The sequence below is a fragment of the Microcaecilia unicolor genome, chromosome 13, assembly GCF_901765095.1.
Source record: "Microcaecilia unicolor chromosome 13, aMicUni1.1, whole genome shotgun sequence".
NCBI lineage: Eukaryota > Metazoa > Chordata > Amphibia > Gymnophiona > Siphonopidae > Microcaecilia > Microcaecilia unicolor.
This window is the reverse complement of record NC_044043.1, coordinates 42,582,791-42,606,048: the sequence shown is the minus strand read 5'-3', so window position 1 is coordinate 42,606,048 and position 23,258 is coordinate 42,582,791. Positions and strand designations below refer to the sequence as shown.

The 23,258-nt window shown below is 46.3% G+C and overlaps 1 protein-coding gene across 2 annotated transcripts in view; it reads right to left on the bottom strand.

The window, feature by feature from the left end:
- Nucleotides 1-23,258, bottom strand: part of MSI2 (musashi RNA binding protein 2) — a 621,300-nt gene that overhangs the window by 9,711 nt on the left and 588,331 nt on the right. For both annotated transcript variants that reach the window (XM_030222541.1, XM_030222542.1), the window contains 2 exons: nt 21,053-21,229; nt 1,128-1,336 (listed from right to left, as the gene is read on the bottom strand). In XM_030222541.1, coding sequence (XP_030078401.1) covers nt 1,128-1,336; nt 21,053-21,229 — 386 coding nt within the window. The remainder of the gene's footprint in view (nt 1-1,127; nt 1,337-21,052; nt 21,230-23,258) is intronic.

The following is a 23,258-nucleotide window of genomic DNA, read 5'->3' as shown; positions in this document are numbered from 1 at the left end:
GGGTCACAATAGGCACCTTCTGGGAAACTGCAATCACAGGTCCTAAATCTTTCCACTAGGTTTCACCATCATATGATGATTTTGATCCCCCCTCACCTTCCCCAGCTCAGGAAGTTCAATCCTGGCTTGGGAATCTAACCCAGGTCCTTTCCCACAGTAGAGCACTACCCTGTTACAGAGCCCAATTATCTGAATTTTTTCCTCTTGTTCTGTTGTTCTAAAGTGACAGTGCCCACCAGTCAAAAAGCACATTTTTAACCTACACCATCTGTGTAAGTGAATTTGTAATTAAAAAAACAGAAAAGAAGCAGGTGGTTTTTTCAGCTATTCCCGTCAATTGTTAACAGTCTCCGATACCATTTAACGGACCTGCAAAATACATATTGTAGCATATGGGGCTTTCAAACCCTTCACCAACTTACCTTTAGGTGTTTAAAGGAAGGTTCTGTAGTGCATGGGCATTTGTGACCACACATCATCGTTACATGTTTATACCAATAAAAGGTATTGCACCCACACCAATGCTGGCTTTTTTTCAGGATCAATGGGGTACCAGAATGCCATGTGCTGGACAGGTTACAGAGCTCAGCAATCACTGAATTTGATCACAGCACAAGAAGCATTCTGTTCAACTTAACAGGGACAAAAAAAAAAAAAAAAAAAAAAAAAATATATATATATATATATATATATATATATTATATATATAATATATATATACTTCTCCCGCTATTCCCTGAAAGCAAAAAATCCTAGAAAAATATTCATCTGTCGACCCAGGGATATTTTAAGCTATAACATGAGAGGTGCGGCTGGTATGTTCCATCCCTAATAGCAGAATCAGGGCTCAGACAAGAGTTTTCAATTCAGTTGATAATTCATTTGACAACGGGGGCATTCGACTGTGCAGTTTTGAAACAGGTCTATTAGTAAATTCTGAGGGTTACATAAAATGGCAACACAGGGTGGCAAAAGGCCAAATGAGTATTGAACTACACAATTTATTTTTAATAGGAGAGAAAAAGAGGGGGGGGGGGGGGAGAAAAAGGAAGCACATATTTATCTTCAAATCACAAAGAGGATAGCAAGAGAGAGAAAAACCTCTCCCCGCCACTCAGGCTACTTACAGCAATTCCATGGCCGAATCCAGAGCCAGGCTGCGGGCTGGCTGCGCTCATGTAGTTCCCGACTCCAGAGTCCTGGCTGGCCGTGCCGTACAGATCTGCAACTGGGCCCGGACTGTTGGCCCCGGGGAATCCTCCTGGCCGGCCTGGGTTGGTGCCTGCCGGGGAAGCGGGTGCGCCAAAATTCGGTTGAGCACTGTAGCTATTCAGGACTGGTATGCAGAGAATAAAGCCGGATATGAGGTGGGAGCACAGGGCCATCATGCAAGGTCATAACACAAGCCGAACACTTAAAATCCACAGCCTAGGCCCAACTTCTAACACTCAATCAAGGCCATGCGAAACATCAGCAGCTGCTTAATAATGGTCAGCCCGTACTATCACTAGGAAGCTGGAAGCCCCAAGTATGTAGAGATAGGTAGATAGAACACAATCACTCAAACACACTAGTAAAACCAGAGACTAGAGGTTCTCATTTCACCAAGTTATGACAAGATACATGTTCTGAGAGTTTTTTTAACATCGGATTCTGATGCTCATGCAGTTGGCACTGGATTTCTAAGGTTTGGGCACGGTGAAACAGCATTCACATCCCATGCAAACTACAAAGGAATTAGTTTTAGACTGCACATTGGGTTAATATTGATATTGCAATATGTTGAAGGGTCAGGGACCAGGGCTTGGGAGGGGGAACGAGTAACATCTAAGCAAAATCATTTTGGATCCAATAAAACAGCAAGAAAAAAAATAAACAGGAAAATAATGAGCAATAAATGAAACTTCTGCACTTGAAGTTAAAAAAAGAAAAAAGCTCCCGGTGCTGAAAAAGTTTTCAGGAGAAAATTCAGAAGGAAATTTGCTTCTTACTGAAGAGAGAGCAAACTAACTGACAAGATGACGCTGTGAAAACCCTGACATGTCTTTTCGGGAGAAGCCACTTTTCATATTAGATAGATGGAATGGAATTTATTATAAAGGAGGAGGAGAACAGTGTTTTAATGACTAGTTTTAAAAATGATAGGACAGACTTAGTGACCTGAAGGGAAGTGCTCCTTCTCTATCTGCATCTTTACTATGGACCCCGTAACGAGACCCGTTTGATTATATTATCTCACTGGACTGAGCAATAGTGTGTAGTGATAAAGTCATCAGAATTTTTTTCGCCTTGAGATTTAGGGGTACAGATTCATAAGGAGAATAGAGGCAAACCCTTTACCTCATAATGGGGTTTGGGAAAGGGGTGGACACGTCCCCCAAGATGAAGCACTAGAGAACCCAAAGATCAGAAATAATATGGCCTCATATTTAAAGCATTTATCTGGGCAGCAATGTCTGCTGCCCAGATTAACGCTGCTGAGCGCGGCTAATCATTTTCAGTGGCCATTATCTGGACAATCACTATTGAGATTATATTGTGATATTCCATTAGTTCTGAGTTGGTGTTTAGAATTATCTGGACAATGCCAGTGGAAATCACAATAGATCATCCCAGTGTTATTCAGATAGCAGCAGGGTGGTCTGGGGTGCAGCCTGAAAATATCCGTATAATTATCCAGGTAACGTAAGACAGTAGAACAGCCATCCTAAGTTACCCAAATAATTATCTGGATACTGGTGATGAACGTTATTGTTATCCGGATAATGGCGGAGGGCGGTGGAATACCTAGATATTCAGGTAAGCGCTGAGTTTTCAGGTATGTACTTAAATACTTCCGTTGACATTTAAAAGAAACCCTGAGTGAGCAGTTTAAATATTAACCCTACAACGGATCTCCGTAGGATAAGGGAGGTGATGATCTTATCAAGACATGAGGTCTGATTTACGAGCATGTTAGTCCTGTTTCCAGGCTTTGGCATTAAATTTCCAGTTACACCATAGCCAGTAACTTGCGATACTCAGCACTTAAAACAGCTATGGGGTACCGCATAAAGATAGGACTGACATCTATGCAGACCTATTTACACCGTTATTTTGGCAGGTTAAGTGCTGAATATTGGCTTACCATGGACTGAATCTGCCCTCGGAATCCCCAAAATAGCTGGTTTTGCTTTAAGCACTAACCAGTGGTGTAGCTAAGTGGGGCCTGGGCCCTCGTAGATTTGGCCCTGGACCCCCCCTGCCTAAGACCCGCCCGACCCCCCCCTCCCGCCGCCAACCCGCCGTCACCTGCCTTTGCTGGCGGGGGACCCCAACCCCTGCCAGCCGAGGTCCTCTTCTTCTCGCAAAAGGCTTCCTTCTGTTTCTGACGTCCTGCACATACAACATGCAGGACGTCAGAAACAGAAGGAAGCTTTTTGTGAGAAGAAGAGGACCTCGGCTGGCGGGGGTTGGGGTCCCCCGCCAGCAAAGGCAGGCGACGGTGGGCTGGCAGCGGGAGGGGGGGTTCGAGAGGGTCGGCGGAAGGGGGGGCAAAATCGGCAATGGTGGGGGGGGGGGCCTGGCACCGCGTTTTCCCACGCGCCAGGGCCCTTTTTGCTGCAGCAGATAAAAAGCCCCCCCCCCCCAAAAAAAAACCCAAAATGGCCATGTGGTAAAAGAACACTTACTGTGTGGCCATGCAGCGAGGAGCCCTTACCTCCACCCACTGAGGTGGCGGTAAGGGCTCCTGCAGTAACCGGGCAGTGCGCGACAATGCCCAATTCCTGCTGGGTTACCGTCACGCTAACCATTGCCGGGGTTCCCCCCCCCCCCCCGGAAACAGCGTATGCTCAGCGGCCGCGTTAGGCCAGCATTAGTCCCGGAATAGCGAGCAGTAAGCCTGAGTTGTGCTTACCGCCACTCTGCGAAAGGGCCCCTCGATTATTTAAAAAAAAATCTGAAGTACAGAGCCAAAAACAGGAGTCACTGATAATTCACGTTTCATCAAATTAGTGTTTATTATATAGAGACAGGATATCCTTAGCTTTATCCAAGTCCCTGGCTGCAGTTCCTTAAAATCCTCGTTTATGTCTGAAAGTGGGCAGAGACTGGGCATCAGGCACCACAAGTTCATGCTCTCTCTCGTGCTATAGGTGTGAGCATGCGACCCTTGACCCCGAGTGACAGGTATCATCAGCAAGACAGATGCGGTCAGCCCAGTTCCTTCAAATGGGAAGGGCTGCCTTCCCTGGTCATCTTGGTAGAGTCCGAGCTTCAGCCAAACAGGGCTGTTAGACGACCTGTCCTAGAAGGATATGCCTGCAGCAACCTTTTCTTACTTGTATCCATTCTGTTCAGATGTATTCTATAAGCATCTCACGAGAACTTTATTTCAAGTTAAAAGTTTTAAGCTGCCCAATACATCTACACAAAAAAGCCATCATAGAGGTTTCTTTATAGTTTTGCTGCTTGGCTAAGGTCCCTGTGGCACTGACTTGCTAGAGGTTCAGAGTTTGTCCCAGCTCTGTGGCTCCTAGGTCATGTCTGCCTTCAAATGTATCTTCTCCATTACTGTTCAGAGGAAGTGACAGGGGAAGCTACAGCTGTGTTCTTCAAATTCACATTTTTATCAGTCGCCTGTAGGCTTGTTTACTGCCCCTTGGTGTCTTGCCCAGGATGTGTGTGAAAAAATTTGCCACGGAAGCAAATCCAAGCAGGAATTCTATGAGCTCCTCGAAGAATAAACCCAAGACAACTGTTCTTTACAATGCCACAGTTCGTGGGCTTATTGACGAACTGATGCACCATGTCATTTTTTTTAATTGGTTGACAGACTTATCAGCAACTCACTAGATTTTGCACCAATTGTGCAGTTCATTTGAAGATGCAGAATTTTAGATAGAAGTATGACTCAAGAACTGGGAGCTATATGCAGAGAAACCTAAGTTTGATTCCTGCCTCGGGTCTTCCACTACCAAAACCGGCCAGGGCTGCTGAGACCACTCACACAGCCCCTAAGTGGGGGTGGAGTTTCAGTCTATAGGGCCGGACTCTGGGTCCAGGTTAGCCAGCTCCCAGAGGGAGCTGCAGTTTGTCACATCCAGCCAAGGGACTGTCACTGCGATTACTAGACTGCAGGGGCGTAGCCAGACAACAGATTTTGGGTGGGCCTAGGCAAGAAGTGGGTGGGCACCATGTGTTCTCCCCCCCTCTAAGCACCACCCAAAAAATATCTCAGCTAGCGGGTAAATGCTTCTTTCCACCTTGGCAGTCTGTAGCAGGCATGCACTGAAAACTGAGCATGCGCAGGTGCCAGTATTGTGGAGAGTAGCGTTTTCATTACCATCAGGGGGAAGTACTCAGCTGGCCGAGCTTGGCAGCTACTGCTAAATGTGTGCTACTGTTGGGTGGGCTTGAGCCCTAAGTGGGTGGGCCCGTCCCACCCAGGCCCACCTGTGGCTACGCCACTGCTAGACTGAACTAGGAGGGGGGCACAGAAATAAGAGGGAAACGGGCTCAGATTTAGACAGAGCTGACATAGGGCTGCTACCACCAGTACCAACTTCTGATAGGCACCGGAGCATTACCACTGCAGCCATGTCTTACTCTGGCCCAGTGCCACCGTCTCTTTAAAACTGCCTAGTTTCAAAGCAGCAGCAAGTGCAGTGTAAGGATTCAGGGGTCCTTTTACTAAGGCGTGCCAAAAAGTGGCCTGCGCTGGTGTAGGTGCGTGTTTTGGATGCGCGCAGGTCCATTTATTCAGCGTGCCCAGAAAAAAAGGCCTTTTTTTTTTTGTTGTTGCCGAAAATGGCCGTGAGGCAAAATTAAAACCAGCGCACGTCCATTTTGGGCCTGTCACCTTACCGCCACCCATTGACTTAGCGGTAAGGTCTGATGTGTTAACCGGGCGGTAAGCAGCAGCGTGCGTAAACTGCCAATTACCGCCGGGTAAGCGCCACGGGGTAGAAAAGAGAAAATATTTTCTACCGTGTGTTTTGGACGTGCCTCAAAATGAAATGGTCGCACGGGCCATGCGGCAGCTGGGCGGTAGATCTAATTTGATGAGCGTTGGATACGTATAGGCGCCTGTGGCTTAGTAAGAGGGTCCCTAAGTGTGGCTCCTGAAAGCCTCTGCGCTCTGGAGAGACCCTGCAGTGCCTCATCCCCTCCTCCCGCATGTGTGTGAGGAGGGTGTAGATCACTGCATGGACTGTCCTTGCAGGTCCTGCTCCAAATCTCTACAGTGCATTTGCTGCTGTTTTTCCGAGACCCAGCTAAGGTGAAAGGCTCAGTAGCAAAGGACAAGTAGCAGACTCGGGGAGGTGGGGAATGGGAGCACCCCCCCCCCCCCCCCCAGCAGAACATAAGAACATAAGTGCTGCTATACTGGTACAGACTGAAGTTCCATCAAGCCCAGTATCCTGTTTCCAACAGTGGCCAATCCAGGTCACAAGTACCTGGCAAGATCCTAGAACAGCAAAACGGATTTTATGCTGCTTATCCCAGAATATGTAGTGGATTTTCCCAAGTTCATCTCAATAATGGCTTACGGATTTTTCTTTCAGGAAATTATCCAAACCTTTTTTAAACCCTGCTAACTGCTTTTACCACATTCTCTGGCAATGAATTCCAGAGTTTAATTACTCATTCAGTGAAGAAATATTTTGTCCGATTCATTTTAAATTTACTACTTAGTAGCTTCTTTGAATGCCCCCTAGTCCTAGTATTTTTGATAAGAGTAAACAAGCGATTCACATCTACCCGTTCCACTCCACTCAGTATTTTATAAACCTCTATCATATTTCCCCTCAGCCGTCTCTTCTCCAAACTGAAAAGCCCTAGCCACTTTAGCCTTTTCTCATAGGGAAGTCATCTCATCCCCTTTATCATTTTATTGCCCTTCTCTGTACCTTTTCTAATTCCGCTATATCTTTTTTGAGATGCGGTGACCAGAATTGCACACCATGGAGCGATACAAAGGCATTATAATGTCCTAATTTTTGTTTTCCATTCCTTTCTTAATACCTAACATTCTATTTGCTTTCTTAGCCACTGTTGCACATCTGCAGAGGGTTTCAACGTATCATCAACGATGACACCTAGGCCCAGATGCATCAACCAAACGTAAAAAAATCTAAAACGTAAAAGTGCTTACCGAATTTGAAAAAACGAAGAATGCACCAAAAAAACAAGTCGCACATGTTCGGTGCGGTATTGTAAAGTACAATGCATTACAGATTCGTAATCCCTGTCGGTAATCGGCCCCTAAAACATGCGCAGAGCAGCCAAGCGTTATGCTGGCTGCTCCGTGCATGCCACAAACGTCAACACAAACATATTAAACCTACGTAGGTTGCTTACGTCAGACAGGGGCGTGCGGGGGGGGGGGGGGGGATCAGGACATGCGAGCGTTTAGCTCTGTGATCCTAGCAGGAGAGTGCAGTTGAAGACGTCCTCCTCAAGCCTCCAAAAAGGACGTCCTTCATAAACCCCCCTTTCTAACAAAAGACCTCTTTCACTGTGATCCCCTTTAGCACAGCAGAGAGACCTGGGCTGGGCCCCCCCCCCCGCCCCACCCCCAGCTGGGGGAAACAGAGGAAGGGAGGGGGCCGTGGCTGCTACAGTTTTGAGTTTTCTTTTGATTTATTTTTTAATATAGGGGGGAAGCGGGGAGCAGCGTCGACCTCGGGCGGGGGGGGGGGGGGCAAGGGCGTCCATACAGGACACTCCAGACGAGTGTCTTTGCCCCCTCCTGATCCTTTTTTGCTTTTTGGGTTTTTTTTTTAAATTTTATGCAGGGGGAAGCAGGGAGCCACCTGATTGTGTGGGTTTTTTTTATTTTCAAAGATGCCAGCTTGGATTTTTATGCTGCAGGGAGAAGTGGGGAGCAGTGTCTGTATGACAGCTCAGGCCTTAATGACAGGCCTGACTTCACGTTAAATATGTCATGGTAAATGATTCGTTGCAATCGTTGGTATGGTTAGTGCATTGCGAATTGTTCACATTTCAATTGAAAGTGACTCGTTTGCATTCCGTTTTCGTTAGCTGCTAGCATCGTTGGAAAATGGCCTTTAATGCATGCTACGGTTGAAAATTTCTTCGTTAAAGGGTCGTTAAAGTTTTGTGCATCTGGGCCCTAGATCCTTTTCCTGGGTGGTGACTCCTAATGTGGAACCCTGTATTACGTAACTATGGTTTGGGTTCCTCTTTCCCACATGCATCACTTTGCACTTGCTCTGAAGGCATATGACAGGCTTTGGGGGGGGGGGGGGACGACAACACTTGCCTAATTGTGAATGAAGTTTCATGATACTTGTGCGGGAAGCTCAAAAAAGAGAAGGAAACTTTATTTCTACCCCTTCCCCCAGTAAAAGAAAGCTGCATCTGAACAACCATCTTTTGAAAAGAAAGAAAACTGATTTTATCTGAAGACCCCATGGCTATATTACTAATCATGGGCTTTATCATCTTTGTTGGGTTCCCTCACCATGCTGAAACCTAGACCAGGGCTTCCCAAACCTGTCCTAACCACAGTGAATATGCAACTGCTACTTTTGCATGCTTTACTGACCTGATACTGTAAATTATTCTTGTGCATGGTCAGAGGGTCATTTTATAACATGGCACCTAGGTTAAGATGGGAGGCACCTATTGGTAGCTTCTTTAAGAAAGATGCAAAGGAGTCTATATGTATTTATAAATTAAACAGCACAGATTTTGCAAATAGCACTTAGATTGTGGGTACTGACATCTATGCCTGCTCAGGAAGAGGACTGAACGGTAGCTTGTAATGAATGCAAATAACTTATACAATACGTGTTTAAATTATGGCTGCCCAAACTCCTCTTGCACCGTGTGTACTTTTAGGCTTGACCAAATTTTGTGAGAGATTTAGTACATGAGAAAAACAAATTGACTATGGGTGGAGGTGAGGGTCAGTACCGGTTGGAGAAACTCTAGACATTACATCCATTGGGGCAGAGAGACATAGGCGCCGGCTCTGTGGGTGCTTGAGCACCCCCAATATTGCACAAACCCCTTGACTGTGTCCAGGGAGAGAGAATTTTTGGTTGGGTTTAGCAGCCCTAATAATTTTGAAAAGTTGACTCCTATGTAGAGAGATGAATTAAGCTATAGCCAGGCAGAAGTAGCAAGTTAAACATTTCACCGGTGGTGGGGGGGGAGAATACTTCTAGATCCCAACAGGTGGTGGGGAGGGAAGGAGGGGGAATACTTCTGGGTCCCAAAAGGTGGTGATATACTGAAGCAGAATATTAAAGACTGAAATTTCTCACAGAATGACTCAACTATGCCTAGCACACAAGTGCATCATCCAATCTGAGCATAGGTAACGCAGAGCTTATTCTGTGCTACAATAACTCTGTGTGAAGAAATACTGATCTGAACAACAAAAAAAACAAGCTATTCCATTATTAACATGCAAAAGACCCAATATATATATTTGAAAAGAATGTTTCCTTTAACCAAGCCAGCCCTAGTAATGCTACAATTCCATTGCATTCCATATTCCATGACAGCTATGTAACGTCAGTATTAGCTAATTTCCTTTCCACCGAATCAGAAAGCAGCAATGACTCAAAGGGGGAGGGGGGGGGGGGGTGGAAAGACATTGTCATATGTAACAAAAGCTGGCCTGTAACCTTCATTATCTTGTAGCTCTACTGGCTGATTGATGGCGGCTGCAGAAGTCTCAGGGGAGGGCTTCTTTATCATTGCCTTCCACTCAAAGCCCACCAAGGAAGCCAGTGTTTAGAGACCACAGAGGTTGCTTGCCCACATGTACTTCCAGCTACAGGCTTGCTAGCCCATTTTAATGGAGTTTCCCTTATAAATGTCTGGCAGATGTTCCCTCTTTTCACTCATTTGTTGTTTTGGCTAGAATTTTCGAGGTTCAAAGAAGAGCGACATAAAGGGGATGGAACTCCTCTCATATGAGCAAAGGTTTAAAGAGGTTTACGGCTCTTCAGCTTGGAAAAGATACGGCCGAAGGGAGGATATGATTGAGGTCTATAAAGTCCTAGTGGTGTAGGACAGGTAAAAGTGAATCGATTTTTTACTCTTTCAAAAAGTACAATGACTACGGGACACTCGTGAAGTTACATGGAAATACTAGTAAATCAAATAGGAGGAAATAGTTGCCAGAGGATGTGGTAATAGTGGTTAGCGAATCTGGGTTAAAAAAAAAAAAGTTTGGACAAGTTCCTGGAGGAAAAGTCCATAGTTTGTTATTGAGATGGACATGGGGCCGCTGCTTGTCCCTGGATTGGAAGCATGAAATGTTGCTACTAATTGGGTTTCTGCCAGGGACTTGTGACCTGGACTGGCCACTGTTGGAAGCAGGATACTGGACCATTGGTCTGACCCAGCATGGCTATCTTTATGCTCTTATAAATTTTTCCAATAAATAAATAAAATAGAGCAGTGAAAAGAGGCCTGGACATTCCAAAATCCTTCTACTCACTTTCTCCAGTGCTGCTTCTGTTCCCTGTGGGGAAAAGTATACACAACGTCTGATTCACGTCTACTGTCACCCACAGATGGCCATGGATAATTTTAAAGGGGGCTTTTCAGTGGGTAAAACTGCAGGAAATCTCTTTGAACAATGCTCCCTTGTTGTCCCAGTAAGCTACACTACAGAGGTCAATTTAGAAAGGCTTTTCTGCAGGTAATGTGGAAAAAAACTGTACAGCTTTACACATGAATATAAGTATGTGCACTGACAGCTGAATGCTCACTTATAGCTGTGATGTGCACAGGTGATCCTGGATACAGATTTGGGCTGCAGTTGTGATGTATGTAAATACTTTATAAAATAATGTGCCTAAATCCATACAGAAGCCCCTTAACTCTATAAACATGCACACTCAAATTTCCGATTAGCGTACAAATTTGCACATGCAAGTTACAGAATAAGGTCAGTTGAGCGTGTAATAATTGGCTTTTAAATGGAGTTTACAATCAATTATTGGCTACTAGTAAAAAAGGCCCATTTCGGTGAGCAATGAAACGGGCGCTAGCAAGGTATTTGATTTCTGCAATGATTGTGTTGAAAGAGGTTTCTTGTATAATTATGCAGGTTTTTTGTTTGTTTGTTTTTGTTGAATTGATAGGTTGTATGAAGGGGTCATGGAGGGTTGATGTTTTTTTTTTTAGGGGTGTGGAGAGTGGGTTTTTCCCAGAATGGGGATTTTTTTTTGTAATGTATTTTTTTTGTGTGTGTGTGTGTGTGGTGGGTGGGTGGGGGGGGGGGGGGGGGTTCGGTGAATGTCCCTTGCTTGCAAAGGTTTTTTGTTTGTTTGTTTGTTTTTTTCTGTTGTGCTAGCAAAGTTGGAGGAAGTGTTTTTGAACTGAGAGGGTTTTGCAGGGGGTTTGGATTCGGGTCAGCATGTGTTTTTTACCTGAGCTGTGTGAGAGAGAGAGAGAAGTGCAGAGTCTGGACACTTTGGACTGCTGCTGCCATTCGCCGTAACAGCGACGATGGAGGGATGGTGGCTGCAAGTGTTTTGTAGGGACGACGCGACGACCCTTTGGGGGTGGGGGGTGGGGAGGAGAGGGTGGTGTCCTGTGCGTCCGGAGGTGTATCGTGACGGGAGGGTAGGAACAAATTGTTCGCCGATTCAAGAGGGAGTGTGTGGGGGAGGAGGGGGAGGTCCGAAGTCGTACAGGGCGGGGGTCCGAAGTCGGATGAGGGAGACGTGGTGAAGTGGCACCACGGGAGGGCCGAGTGACAGAGCTCCGGGGGGGGGGGGGGGGGGGCTTACCGGCACTGCTCTTCTGTTTTTGCGCCGTTGGCGGGCTTTTTTAAAATACTTTTTTGGTCCGCCGTGACTCCGCCCTCGACATCATGACGTTTGACGTGAGGGTGGGGCACACAGTCATGGTGGAATTCCGATCTACACCATGACGGAAGTTGGAGATTAGAAATTTGGCTTCATTAGAACGTTGGAGTTGTGAATTATGTCCGGAAGGGGCGTGGCTGAGGGCGGGTCTATGACTGAGGGTGAGTGGTGCTGACAGCCTAGCCTAGGAAGAGTAGATTCAGTGCTTCACTGAACGTTGGAGGTGAGAATTATTTATATAGTTAATTGGCAGCAATTAGCAGTTATGCATCTACCTACCATTAGCTGTGATTCTATGAACTGTGTACTCAAATTCCAGAGCATGCAACTTCAAGGGGGCACCTGGGAAGGGCATGGTGGGTAGGGGGTTGTACCTGGGAGGTCCACAGCGGGAAGGGGGTGTGGACCTGGGAGGGGAATGGCAGGAAGGGGGCACGTGGACCTGGAAAGGGTGTGGCCAGGAAGGGGGCGTGTACCTGGGAAGGGCATGGCAAGGAAGGGAGTGGGGACCTGGGAAGGGCATGGGTGTACACTTGGGAGGAGCATGGGCAGGTTAGGGTGTAGACCTGGGAGGGACATAGGCAGGTCAGGGGTGTGGACCGAGGAAGGGCATGGCAGGAAGGGGACATGGACCTGGAAGGGGCATAGCAGGAAGGGGATGTGGACCTGGGAGGGGTATGGCAGGTAGTGGGTGTGGACCTGGAAAGGGCGTGGCTAGGAAAGGGGTGTAGATTTGGGAGGTGCATGGGCAGGTCGGAGTGTGGACCAGGGAGGGGCATGGCAGGAAGGGGGGCATTGACTTGGGAAGGGAAGGGGGATTGACCTGGGAAGGGCATGGCAGGAAGGAGGCGTGACCTGGGAGTGGCATGGGTGGCAAGGGGGTGTAGATGTGGGAGGAGCATTGGCAGGTCAGGGGGTGTGGACCTGGGATGGGCATGGGCAGATCAGAGGTGTGTCAGACACTAGGCATGCAGGTTATAGAATACTATTGTTTATGCAGCTGCCTCCAGTTAGGCACGAGTATATTCCCAGCAGCCATTGAGCTGCGTAAGTGTTCATGCCTAAATTAGATGCATAAACGTGGACTTACATTAGCATTCTCCAACGGCAGATGAACGCACAACTGCTATTATAGAACCCTCACTTAGCGTGCATCATCCCAGTGCGTATATTTTGGCGACCTTTTGAGAATTTATCTCCAGGTGCACATAAATGCCTGCCTCAGAGCAACTTTACTTATGTGGTTTATGGTTTATTAGGACTTACTATACCACCAGGACTAGTTCATAGATCTAAGCAGTTTCCAGACTAAAACGAACCCACCGTTGGCAAGTGCTGTGACTTAGTGTTTTTCCTTCACTTTTCCAGTTACCCAGATTCCCATCCCCTTTCTCCCACCCACTCATTCCTACTTTTCCCTATTACGTGTTTGAATTTATGCATACTGTCGAGAACTTATTTTCTGAAGGCACATAAGCATCTATGTTACCTTTATAACATATGTAACTCTCGTCCTAAAGAAAGCGAAGGCGTAAAATCACAAAAACCTCTAAAACACTCCAAAAAAAACTAGTACTAGTCAAAGTAGACTCATAATATGAAAAAATATTCACAGTATTATTGTTATGGACCGATTTTTTTTAAATGATATGGCTGGAGTGTTTTAGAGGTACTCGTGACCTTTATAAAACAAGCATAAAACAGGTGCGTTTTTCACATTTGTTTTAGGTACTCTGTTAAAAATTCCCCTCTAGGTTTCTGAATGGTTAGATTCCTGGCTGTTCTAGGCCTATATTAAGTTTTTTATTTATTTATTGCATTTGTATCCCATATTTTCCCACCCATTTGCAGGCTCAATGTGGCTTACAGAGTTTTATTATGACATAGACATTTCAGGATATCAGATACAATTGGTAATGTATAAAGATTTGGTAAGGGAAGAGAGAAGGAAGGTGTACTGCAGGATAATATTGAAGGTGGACTTTAATAACTGGGTGGTTTGGAGAGGTAGTTATGTGAGGTTAAGTTAGAGCTAGAAATGCAAATGGAATTTAAACTGGAACTGTGCAGAGGGTACAGGATCTTCCCTAAACAGTTTATGCTGATGGCAGAGCACAAACATACCCAGGGCTGCCGGGGGGGGGGGGGGGGGGGGGGCAAAATCCCCCAGGCCAAGCCTCCAAGAGGGGGCCCAGCAAGTTTCTTCCTTCCTGCCTGCTTCCGGGTCTGTTATTTCCTCCTGATCCTGTGTGCCGGTACCCAGATGACTGTATTAATGCGATAACCTTGGTGACCTGGGTTATCGTGTTAATGCAATCATCCGGGTCCCGGCACACAGGGGAAGGAGATGACAGACCGAGGGAGAAGACACAGGAAGGTAAAAGGGGGGGGGGGGGGCGCCTGAGTGCGGGGGGTAGCGATAAAGCCCAGGTTGGGGGGCGGGGGGTCAGTGGTCCTGCCACGACTGTGTCTCTCGGCAGCGCTGAATATATCACCTGAAACCCCACCTGATAAGGAGGAGAGCCTGCTCTTCTTCAGGAGGGGCTGAAGGACCGCCTGCCTCCATCTTCAGGAACCAATGTCTGATCCTGCTGACAATGCTATCCTGCTATATAGGCTGAAGCCCCACTTCCGTGGCATCTGCTTTCAATCCCCTTTTTAAATCTCATTGCCCGGCTCAGTTTTTCAACCTGAAGTTGTACATCACAGCTCCAACTGGTCGGGTGAACATAAGTGAACTTCTCAGCTGTTAAAGGAATAAGGAATGGCCTCTACAAATGTATGTAAGACCCTTAAAAGAGAAATTATTATTACTGCCAACTGTGAAGCTTTCATCTTTATTCCTGCCGTTTTCTTTGGGAAGGGGGATGGTTACAATCAAAGTGATTTATATATTATATACAGGTACTTATTTTGTACCTGGGGAAATGGAGGGTTAACTGCTATATCCTTTTTTTTTTTTAAGCTTCCACACAGTTTTATTTTTCCTACAAAAGCTGAATGGCATTTCCTACTCCTTGTACCTGCAGCTTCACTCCCGGGGCAGTAATCACCTTCTCTACCCAACTCTCCCAGGGCATGAACAGATGGCCAAAGATACTGTCTGTGGCTTGTTGGAGGTTCCCATCTCCAGATTCGCCAGAGAAGGCAGTTGCCAACCTGGACACCATGCTGGAATCCCAGGACCAGCGGGCAAAGCGGATCACCCCTCCCTTTGTTCTCTCTCCAGGTGTAGGGTGGTGGGCAGGAGTCTGCAGACCCTCTGTGCTCTTCTAAGATCTCTGTGCCCAGCTCTTCGCCAACCCCCACAAAATCTTTCCTGTTCCACAGAAGGGGCCTCATGATTGTAAACCCAAAAAGCAATAAGAAATCCTCTTCCAAGCACTGAAAAGTTACCCAGAGTAAGGCAAATGTCAGTCTATGACCTTCAGGCTAGTGTTCAAAGAGCACAATAAAACTAAGCTAACAATGTGGTAAGTCTGAGGGCTTTCCAGCTCGCAGGCCCATCTATCCCCTTAAAGATTATTCTTTCTGCACCAAAGGTAGCCGCCAGCCATCACTTTCTCTTTCCTGTAAATGCGGATGGGATTAGATACCTAGAAGACAGGAGAGAATATTGCAACAAGCGGAACAGTTTTGGAGGCCGTATCTTGCGAAGGATGTTAAAAAAATGGAAGCGGTGCAAAGAAAAGCTAGGAGGATGGTATGGGATTTGCGTTCCAAGACGTATGAAGAGAGACTTGCTGACCTGAACATGTATACCCTGGAGGAAAGGAGGAACAGGGGTGATATGATACAGACGTTCAAATATTTGAAAGGTATTAATCCGCAAACGAATCTTTTCCGAAGATGGGAAGGCGGTAGAACGAGAGGACATGAAATGAGATTGAAGGGGGCAGACTCAAAAAAGATGTCAGGAAGTATTTTTTCACGGAGAGGGTGGTGGATGCTTGGAATGCCCTCCCGCGGGAGGTGGTGGAGATGAAAACGGTAACGGAATTCAAACATGCGTGGGATATGCATAAAGGAATCCTGTGCAGCAGGAATGGATCCTCAGAAGCTTAGCTGAAATTGGGTGGCGGAGCAGGTGGGGGGAAGAGGGGTTGGTGGTTGGGAGGCTAGGATAGGGGAGGGCAGACTTATACGGTCTGTACCAGAGCCGGTGATGGGAGACGGGACTGGTGGTTGGGAGGCGGGAAATACTGCTGGGCAGACTTATACGGTCTGTGCCCTGAAAAGGACAGGTACAAATTCAAGGTAAGGTATACACATATGTCTTGGGCAGACTGGATGGACCATGCAGGTCTTTTTCTGCCGTCATCTACTATGTTACTATGTTTAAATGCACAATACTTAAGGGGCATTTAGAGGCTATCACAAAAACTTCTGCCCCACAAACTCTCCACCAGGATTGCTAAGAGACAAAGACTGGTCCAGGGCAAATACCCCCCCCCCCCCCCCCCCCCCCCCCCCCGGGCCTGCTTACTTGATTGTCTTCTCTCCTGCAAGCTCTGCTCTGCTGCCTGGCACTAGCATGCCTTTCCTGCTCCTGGGTACCGCAGAGAAGAGTTATTGCGTTATCGGCGTTAACTCCGCTCTGCCAGCCACAGGTCCCTCTTCCTGCCGTGTCTAAACAGGAAGTACTTTACACAGGAGGCGGGACACGGCAGGAAGGAGAACCTGTGGCTGGCAGAGCAGAGTTAACGCTAATAATATGATAACTGTGCTCTGCAACATCCAGGAGCAGGAAAGCCATGCTAGCGACAGGTGGGCGCTGGGCCCCCCCTTGGAGGCTGGGTCCTGGGGAATCTTGTCCCCCCCCCCCCCACCCCCTCACGGCGGTTGTGCTCTGCACCAGTTCAAGAAGGCAAAAACTTTCACCTTGAGCACTGCCCAGAAAAGAGACACCTGCAGAGCTCTGCACTGGCCTTTTCTCAACAAAGAAAACAAGAATTGTTTTAAAAATGCAAAACTACATTTCTTATTGCTGCCCTGCCCTAACCCCTCCTTTTTCACTGGGTAAAAGAAAAATGCATGCACTGTTTATCCCCCCACCCCACCCCACCCCCACATGCTATTTTTGCCCATGGAAAAGGTAGGCTCTTTTCAGACCACTTATTTACCTGGGTAAATGGCTTTAGAAAATTTCTCTCCCTAGCTTAATTCTTCTAATACAGAAAGTTGAAAGGGCTGGGATTCAGGTTCAAGTCTCACCACTGCCAACTGCTTATTGATGACTTTGAAAAAGTTGCTTAAGTAGGGTAGCAGGCCGGGGGGGGGGGGGGGGAATAGAAAAAGCCAAATACCTCCTCGCTACGCTTCTGGAATACTGCTTTCCAATGCCACCCAGGGCCACCGAGTGACTGGGCCGGGCCTGGGGCCGCCGCTGCCCCCCCTCCGTCCACCACCGGGCCAGGCCCCCTGCATTGAAATCACAGCGCCTCTCACCTCCGTGTGAAAGCGCTGCAGGCAGCAGATCGCTTCCCTTTGGGCCTCCTGGAAGTTACGTCAGACGAGGGCAGGACACAGGGAGGGAAGAAGGCCCAAAGGGAAACGATCTGCTGCCTGCAGCGCTTTCACACAGAGGTGAGAGGTGCTGTGATTTCAATGCAGGGGGCCCAGCCCGGTGGCAGACGGTCGACGACGGAGGGCAGGTGAGACTGCGGTGCCAGGCCCGGGCCCGGGGAATTTTGTCCCCCTGCCCCCCCTCTCCGCAGCCCTGATGCCACCATGGCACTTGCCTACTAATACTGAACTACAAAACCAAAGACAATGAACATTAATACGTACTCATAGTACTACCTGCACTACATGAAGATGTTGTTACTTGATGTTCTCTTTCTTTGTTTTTTCTTTGCGAATAAAGAGAACCCTCAGGAGACACCACTGTTTAAGGCAATATCATTAGTTATTTTGCCCAGTGGCATAGCATCTCTTCATAGGGCTGTCTCTTAAATGTGAAATGTAAGTACTATTACAAATATACACGAGTGCTCAAATTCAAAGTGCTCAATAAATGATAAAGAAACATAACTTATCTTGGATCTCTGTCCCTAAAGTTTACAGTCCACCTAGGCTTCCCCTGGTTGCGCCTACTAATAGGCATGAACTGTGGCCTGAGTTCCACGCCAGGTGTGCTTTCCGTAAATTCGGCAAGATATTTTGCATTAAAGAGGAGGTACTGGGACAGGAAAATACCTCTAGCAGGCGTTTTTACTGGAATAGCAATGGGTATACCTAAAGCTGCTTAAAATCTTCATACAGGGCACACAATCTACTTAATCTATATCCTGGCTCCTAGAGTCAACTCAAATGCACTCTGGTTCAAAATAAAAAAAAAAAATGATAAATTGTATTTAAGTAAGACTCCAATTAACAAGGGACATTTGCTGTCAGACTAACAAACATTCTTAATGAGTTAGTCTAGAAGATTCTGTGTTACAAACACAGAAAGGTTTTGGAATAATGTTCCCGTTAATGATGTCACAAGCTATGTACCCAGTGTTGCAGCTATAGTGATGGGAGTGATTGGGGGGGGGGGGTGCTCATGGGGCATGGTGCTAGCATAACCCCACCCAACACAAGAAACTGGAAGGTTAGTGCTTAGAGCCACTCAAGTGTGGTCTGTAATTGGGGTTTGTTATGACATTTGATTTCTTATCATGAGGGGAGGGGGAGGCAACAGGGAGAAAAGTCTCGCTGACCTCAAACTTGCTCATAAAAATTACTGACAGCTGCTCTCCTGGCCCAACCATTTGCTGCTCCAACCATCTTCCAAAAGGGGAAATATTACCAAGTCTAGCAAGCCCGGCACTTATTTTGCCCCCCCCCCCCCCCCGGAATGGATTTAGATGGCAGAAGGGGACATCAGTTATTTAGCTGCTAATGTAATCAGTTTCAAGGCTCAGCTTCCCACACACAGCAATTCAGGATGGACAAAAAAAGGAGAACTGAGAGATAACCAAATAACAGTTCTCTTTCACAAGATTAGAATTCAAATGGTCATACAATACATATTCCCAGGAAGTGGAAACCCTATATTATGTCAGTGTGTAGTAAAATTATTATTAAAATTGTAGTAAAGAAAAATGATATATGTTTACATACATATATATATATATACACACACAGACCCTAAAAGTCTCTCTCCAGAGGCTTTAGACATTCATACTTTTGTTTCACTACTATATTGAATCAGGGCTGAAAACTTAATGCCATCATGAGATGTTACTCCAGTCCTGGGTTTCTAACTCTCCTGCAAGCTTACTCTGGTCCTTTTGCTCCTGCTCTGGTTTCACTGGTTTATGGAATTATTTTGTCAGGCACTATTAAAGGTCTGCCTCAAACCCTGATCTGAATTTTGAACGTGGACTTCAAAAGACAGTGCACCTGTCTTGTTTTATTAAAGACCCTTCTAAGGGCTGGGATTTATAACACTGACAGAGCTTTAAAAAAAAAAAAAAAAGAGCAGGGGGGCTTTGCCAAAATCACAAATGAATCAAGACCGGTGTAATGGTATTAGGTACTCTAGGAAAAAAAAACCTTAGAGTACCCCTCCAAATTAATGTTCAAGTCTCTAGGCCCCCCCCCCCCCCCGATTTTGATATTTAAACTTGAATACACTGAACTACGCAAGTGTCACCCCCTCCTGTTTATATTTGGTGTATGTTTGAATAGTTACGCTCTCGATAACAGATAATAGTTATTTTTGATATAGTAAAAATTAATATTGAAATAAGAAAAAAGAAAAAAAAAAGAGAACAGAAAGTAAAATTTCAATTTAATTAGGGAGGTTTTCAAGACTGATGAAGAAGCTCGCCCGGCATCCATATTGGTAATCATACCATTGAGAGCCGAGCATCTGATGTCTTTTCCTCCGTTAAGTAAACACATCAGATATAAACAGGAGGGGGGTGACACTTGCGTAGTGCAGCGTATTGAAGTTTTCTCATCAGCAAGTTAGTATTCTATAGATGAGATAATTAAACTTGACAATCACTCAACACCACTCCCCCATAACAATCCTGCAAAAATGTATAACTGGACATTCTACTTTTAAATATTAAACTCCGCCCTCCTTTGGGGCAATTCTATAACCTCGGCACTAACATTTATATGCGTCAGTATATGTGCTAAGCACTATTCTATACCAGCGCGCACAGCCTCCAAAGCAATTATGTACAAGGGGGGCCCGTACAGAGGGGTTGAGCATGGGTGGGACACAGGCGGGGTTCCAAGTTACGGGCATCCCCTACCATACTTAGGTGCCCTCATTTACACCAGCTCTTTGGTTGGCGTGTGCCTAAATATTAGGTGCATCTATACCAGGCTACGCTAATAAAGGAAAGTAGACACCTATTTTCCTTTATAAAATAGACTCCTACTGAACACCTTCAGGCACAAAGTTATAGAATTGAACTTAAATAGGCTATTTGAAACTTTCCCACTCTCCCAGCAGGTAAAAGTATGTGCTGCTGGTTATTTTAAGCTTATCTGGCTCTCAGGACTATCGTTCTGCTTTGACATTGCAGTGCTCTTTGCCGCCCTGCTCGAAACTGCCACCCTAAGTGGTTGCTTAGTCTTGCCTTATGGTTTAGACAGCCTTGGGTCAAGTTGGCTGTATGACTTCTGTGTTTAAGAGAAATACATTTGATTAACAGTGAACCCAACAAGGAGCTGGTGCCCAGATGGACCAGAGTTCGCTGGAGGATGGAAGTTGGAATTCAGGACTGCGTTAATAATAATTAAATAGTTGTTCCTGGAAGAGGAAAGTCAGATTACGTCAAACGCATTGTCTTCTACTAGATCCCCGAGGCAGAGGGAAGATAAAATAACTTGCCTGAGGTCAGACTGAGTAGTAGCAGTGGTAAAGGAATAGTCTTAAACACATGTCCAGAGGACTTTACCAGATTTCTATTTCAGTGCTCTAACGAACAGGTTGTACCCTCCTCGTTGTTAAGATCTCACGATGGCCTGGAGTTAGGTCAGCAGCCCTGGTTGAACTAGAACAGTACAGTACAATACGTGCATTACACCTGGATTCACAGGTTCACTGCCATCGTGAGAATCGTGGAACCCAGGAAAAGTTATCACGAAGGGTTCCACGTGGGCTCAACTGCGGCCGACATGCAGGGCTGATTTCTTTGCATCATTCACACGGCTCAGGCCCGATTCTGTTTTCCCCCAAAGGAATGAAAGGCCATACAAACCTGGGCTCTTAAACTGATCCGGGCTGGGCAGGTGGTGGAGGGGGGAGTTACTTGTCGAAGCAGCATGCTCAGTACGAAGCATCTGAGCCACTCGAGGCCCCATGGAACCATAGTCCGCGTATGATAACGGAGCCCGCTGCTCCCCGAGGGACGGATAGAACCCATAATCAGGGATCCCTAGGGATACAGTGACGCAATCATTTGGATACTGGACTGTTATCTCATATATTTTATCCAATACGAAAAGAAAAACTTGCTCTGCACAAGAAGAAACAAATACATCAAATTTCAAGCAAAAGTTGGAAAGTTCACCAGAGGGAGGCGCCCCTCCTGCAACTCCAGGTTCAATTACACTTGCTGAAGGCTGCTAACTTAATACTGCATTTCTACCATGAGCAGAAGGGCCACACAAGGTAATCCTTCATTTCCAGAGGCAAAAACGCACAACAACAAAAAAGTGCCCCATTTAATTACATGTCACATTAAGGAGAATTTCTAAAACATCATTGATCTTGCCGGTGTAAACTGTGCCTGGGTCTTCATATCCTAAATACCCAGTCTCTGCTTTAATGTGCAGGATTTGTAAAGATTCTGCAGAAATTATGTGGCACATTTTCATATATTTGCATATTGATTTATAATTATCAATATGTTATTTTCTTGGATTTCTTATATGCCAAACATCTCTCTATATAAAACGCACCTCCAACATTCTAATGAAGCCTCACTTTCCCAACGTTCTAAAAGTGAAGTGGCTGAGATAGGCATTCCTGCTCTCTGTATCCATCTCCTGAATTGACATCACATACTTCCGGGTTTGTCACAAGCAGAAGTGACCAACCACACGAGGTATCTCGGCTTCAGAATGTTGGAGGTGCATTTTATTAAATAGGATTGGTCAGTTCCTTGAAGCACAGCCAGAGCTCAGCGTCCTGCACAGTAACGCTCAGACACCAGAGAGACAGAGGGGGGGCCTGACAACAGAGAGGGGGGGAGGTATCTCTGTCACACACACACTCTCTCACACACACTATGTCTCACATTGTATCACAGTCACTCTCTATGTGTCACACAGTCACTCACACACTCTCTTGGTCTCATACACTCAGTCTCACAGAGAGTCTGTGTCTCACACACACTCTCTCTCTCGCACACACTGTATCTGTGTGAAACACACTCTCTCTCTCTCACACTGTGTCTCACATACGCACTTGTACACACTCTCATTCTCACCCACACACTCTCTCTCTCACAGATACACTCGCACATTCACTCTCTCTCTCACACACAGTCACTGTCACATACACTCTCTCAAACATACACACTCCGAGGAAAACCTTGCTAGCGCCCGTTTCATTTGTGTCAGAAACGGGCCTTTTTTTACTAGTATATATATATATATATTTTTTTTTTTTTAAGGGAAGAGATCTTAGTTATTGGTATTGGGAAGAAAAGAGAGGTAAAGTTAATGAGGGAAGTGATCTGGGAAATGGGGCGAGACTGATCTGACAGGAAGAAAATGGAGAAGTGATCCCTGGAAGGATGGATGGTGTAAGGGGAAGGGAGAATAAAGAAAATCATGAGGCAGAGGTAGAAAAGAGAAAAGGGACAAGAGAGGGATGACAGAGCAGGGGTGGGTGGGGGAGGAGGAGGGGGGGATCCAGGATTTCGGAGTGGGAAGGGACAATTCCCTCATATACCTCAGCCCCCATCCTCCCAATTCCCACACTCAAACGCTAAGGCAGATGAAGAAGAGAGAAAGGGGATAAGAAGAGAGGGTTCACAGTACGGTTGGGGGGGGGGGAGGAAGAGGAGGAGGAGGGGGATCTAGGATTCTGGAGTGGGGAGGGATAATTCCCTCATATACCTCAGCCCCCCCCTCAAACCCTAAAGCTTGTATATCTCCCTCACTCAAAACCCCACAGTGCTTCTGGATCCCCTCACTCTCTCCCTGTCTTGAACCCCTACATCTCACTCATACTCCACAGCACCTCTAATCCTCACCTCACACTGTCATAGAACCACATCTTTAAAGTCCATCACTCCCTTCCTACATAATCCTCTAATCTCATTCATTTTCTTTCCTTTCGCCATACAACCCCCACTTTCTCCGATTCCCCTCCCTTACAACCCACATCCCGATCCAATCCCCTCAATCTTCCTCAAACACTTTCTCCCTGTGCTCCCCATTCCTCAGTCATTCTCT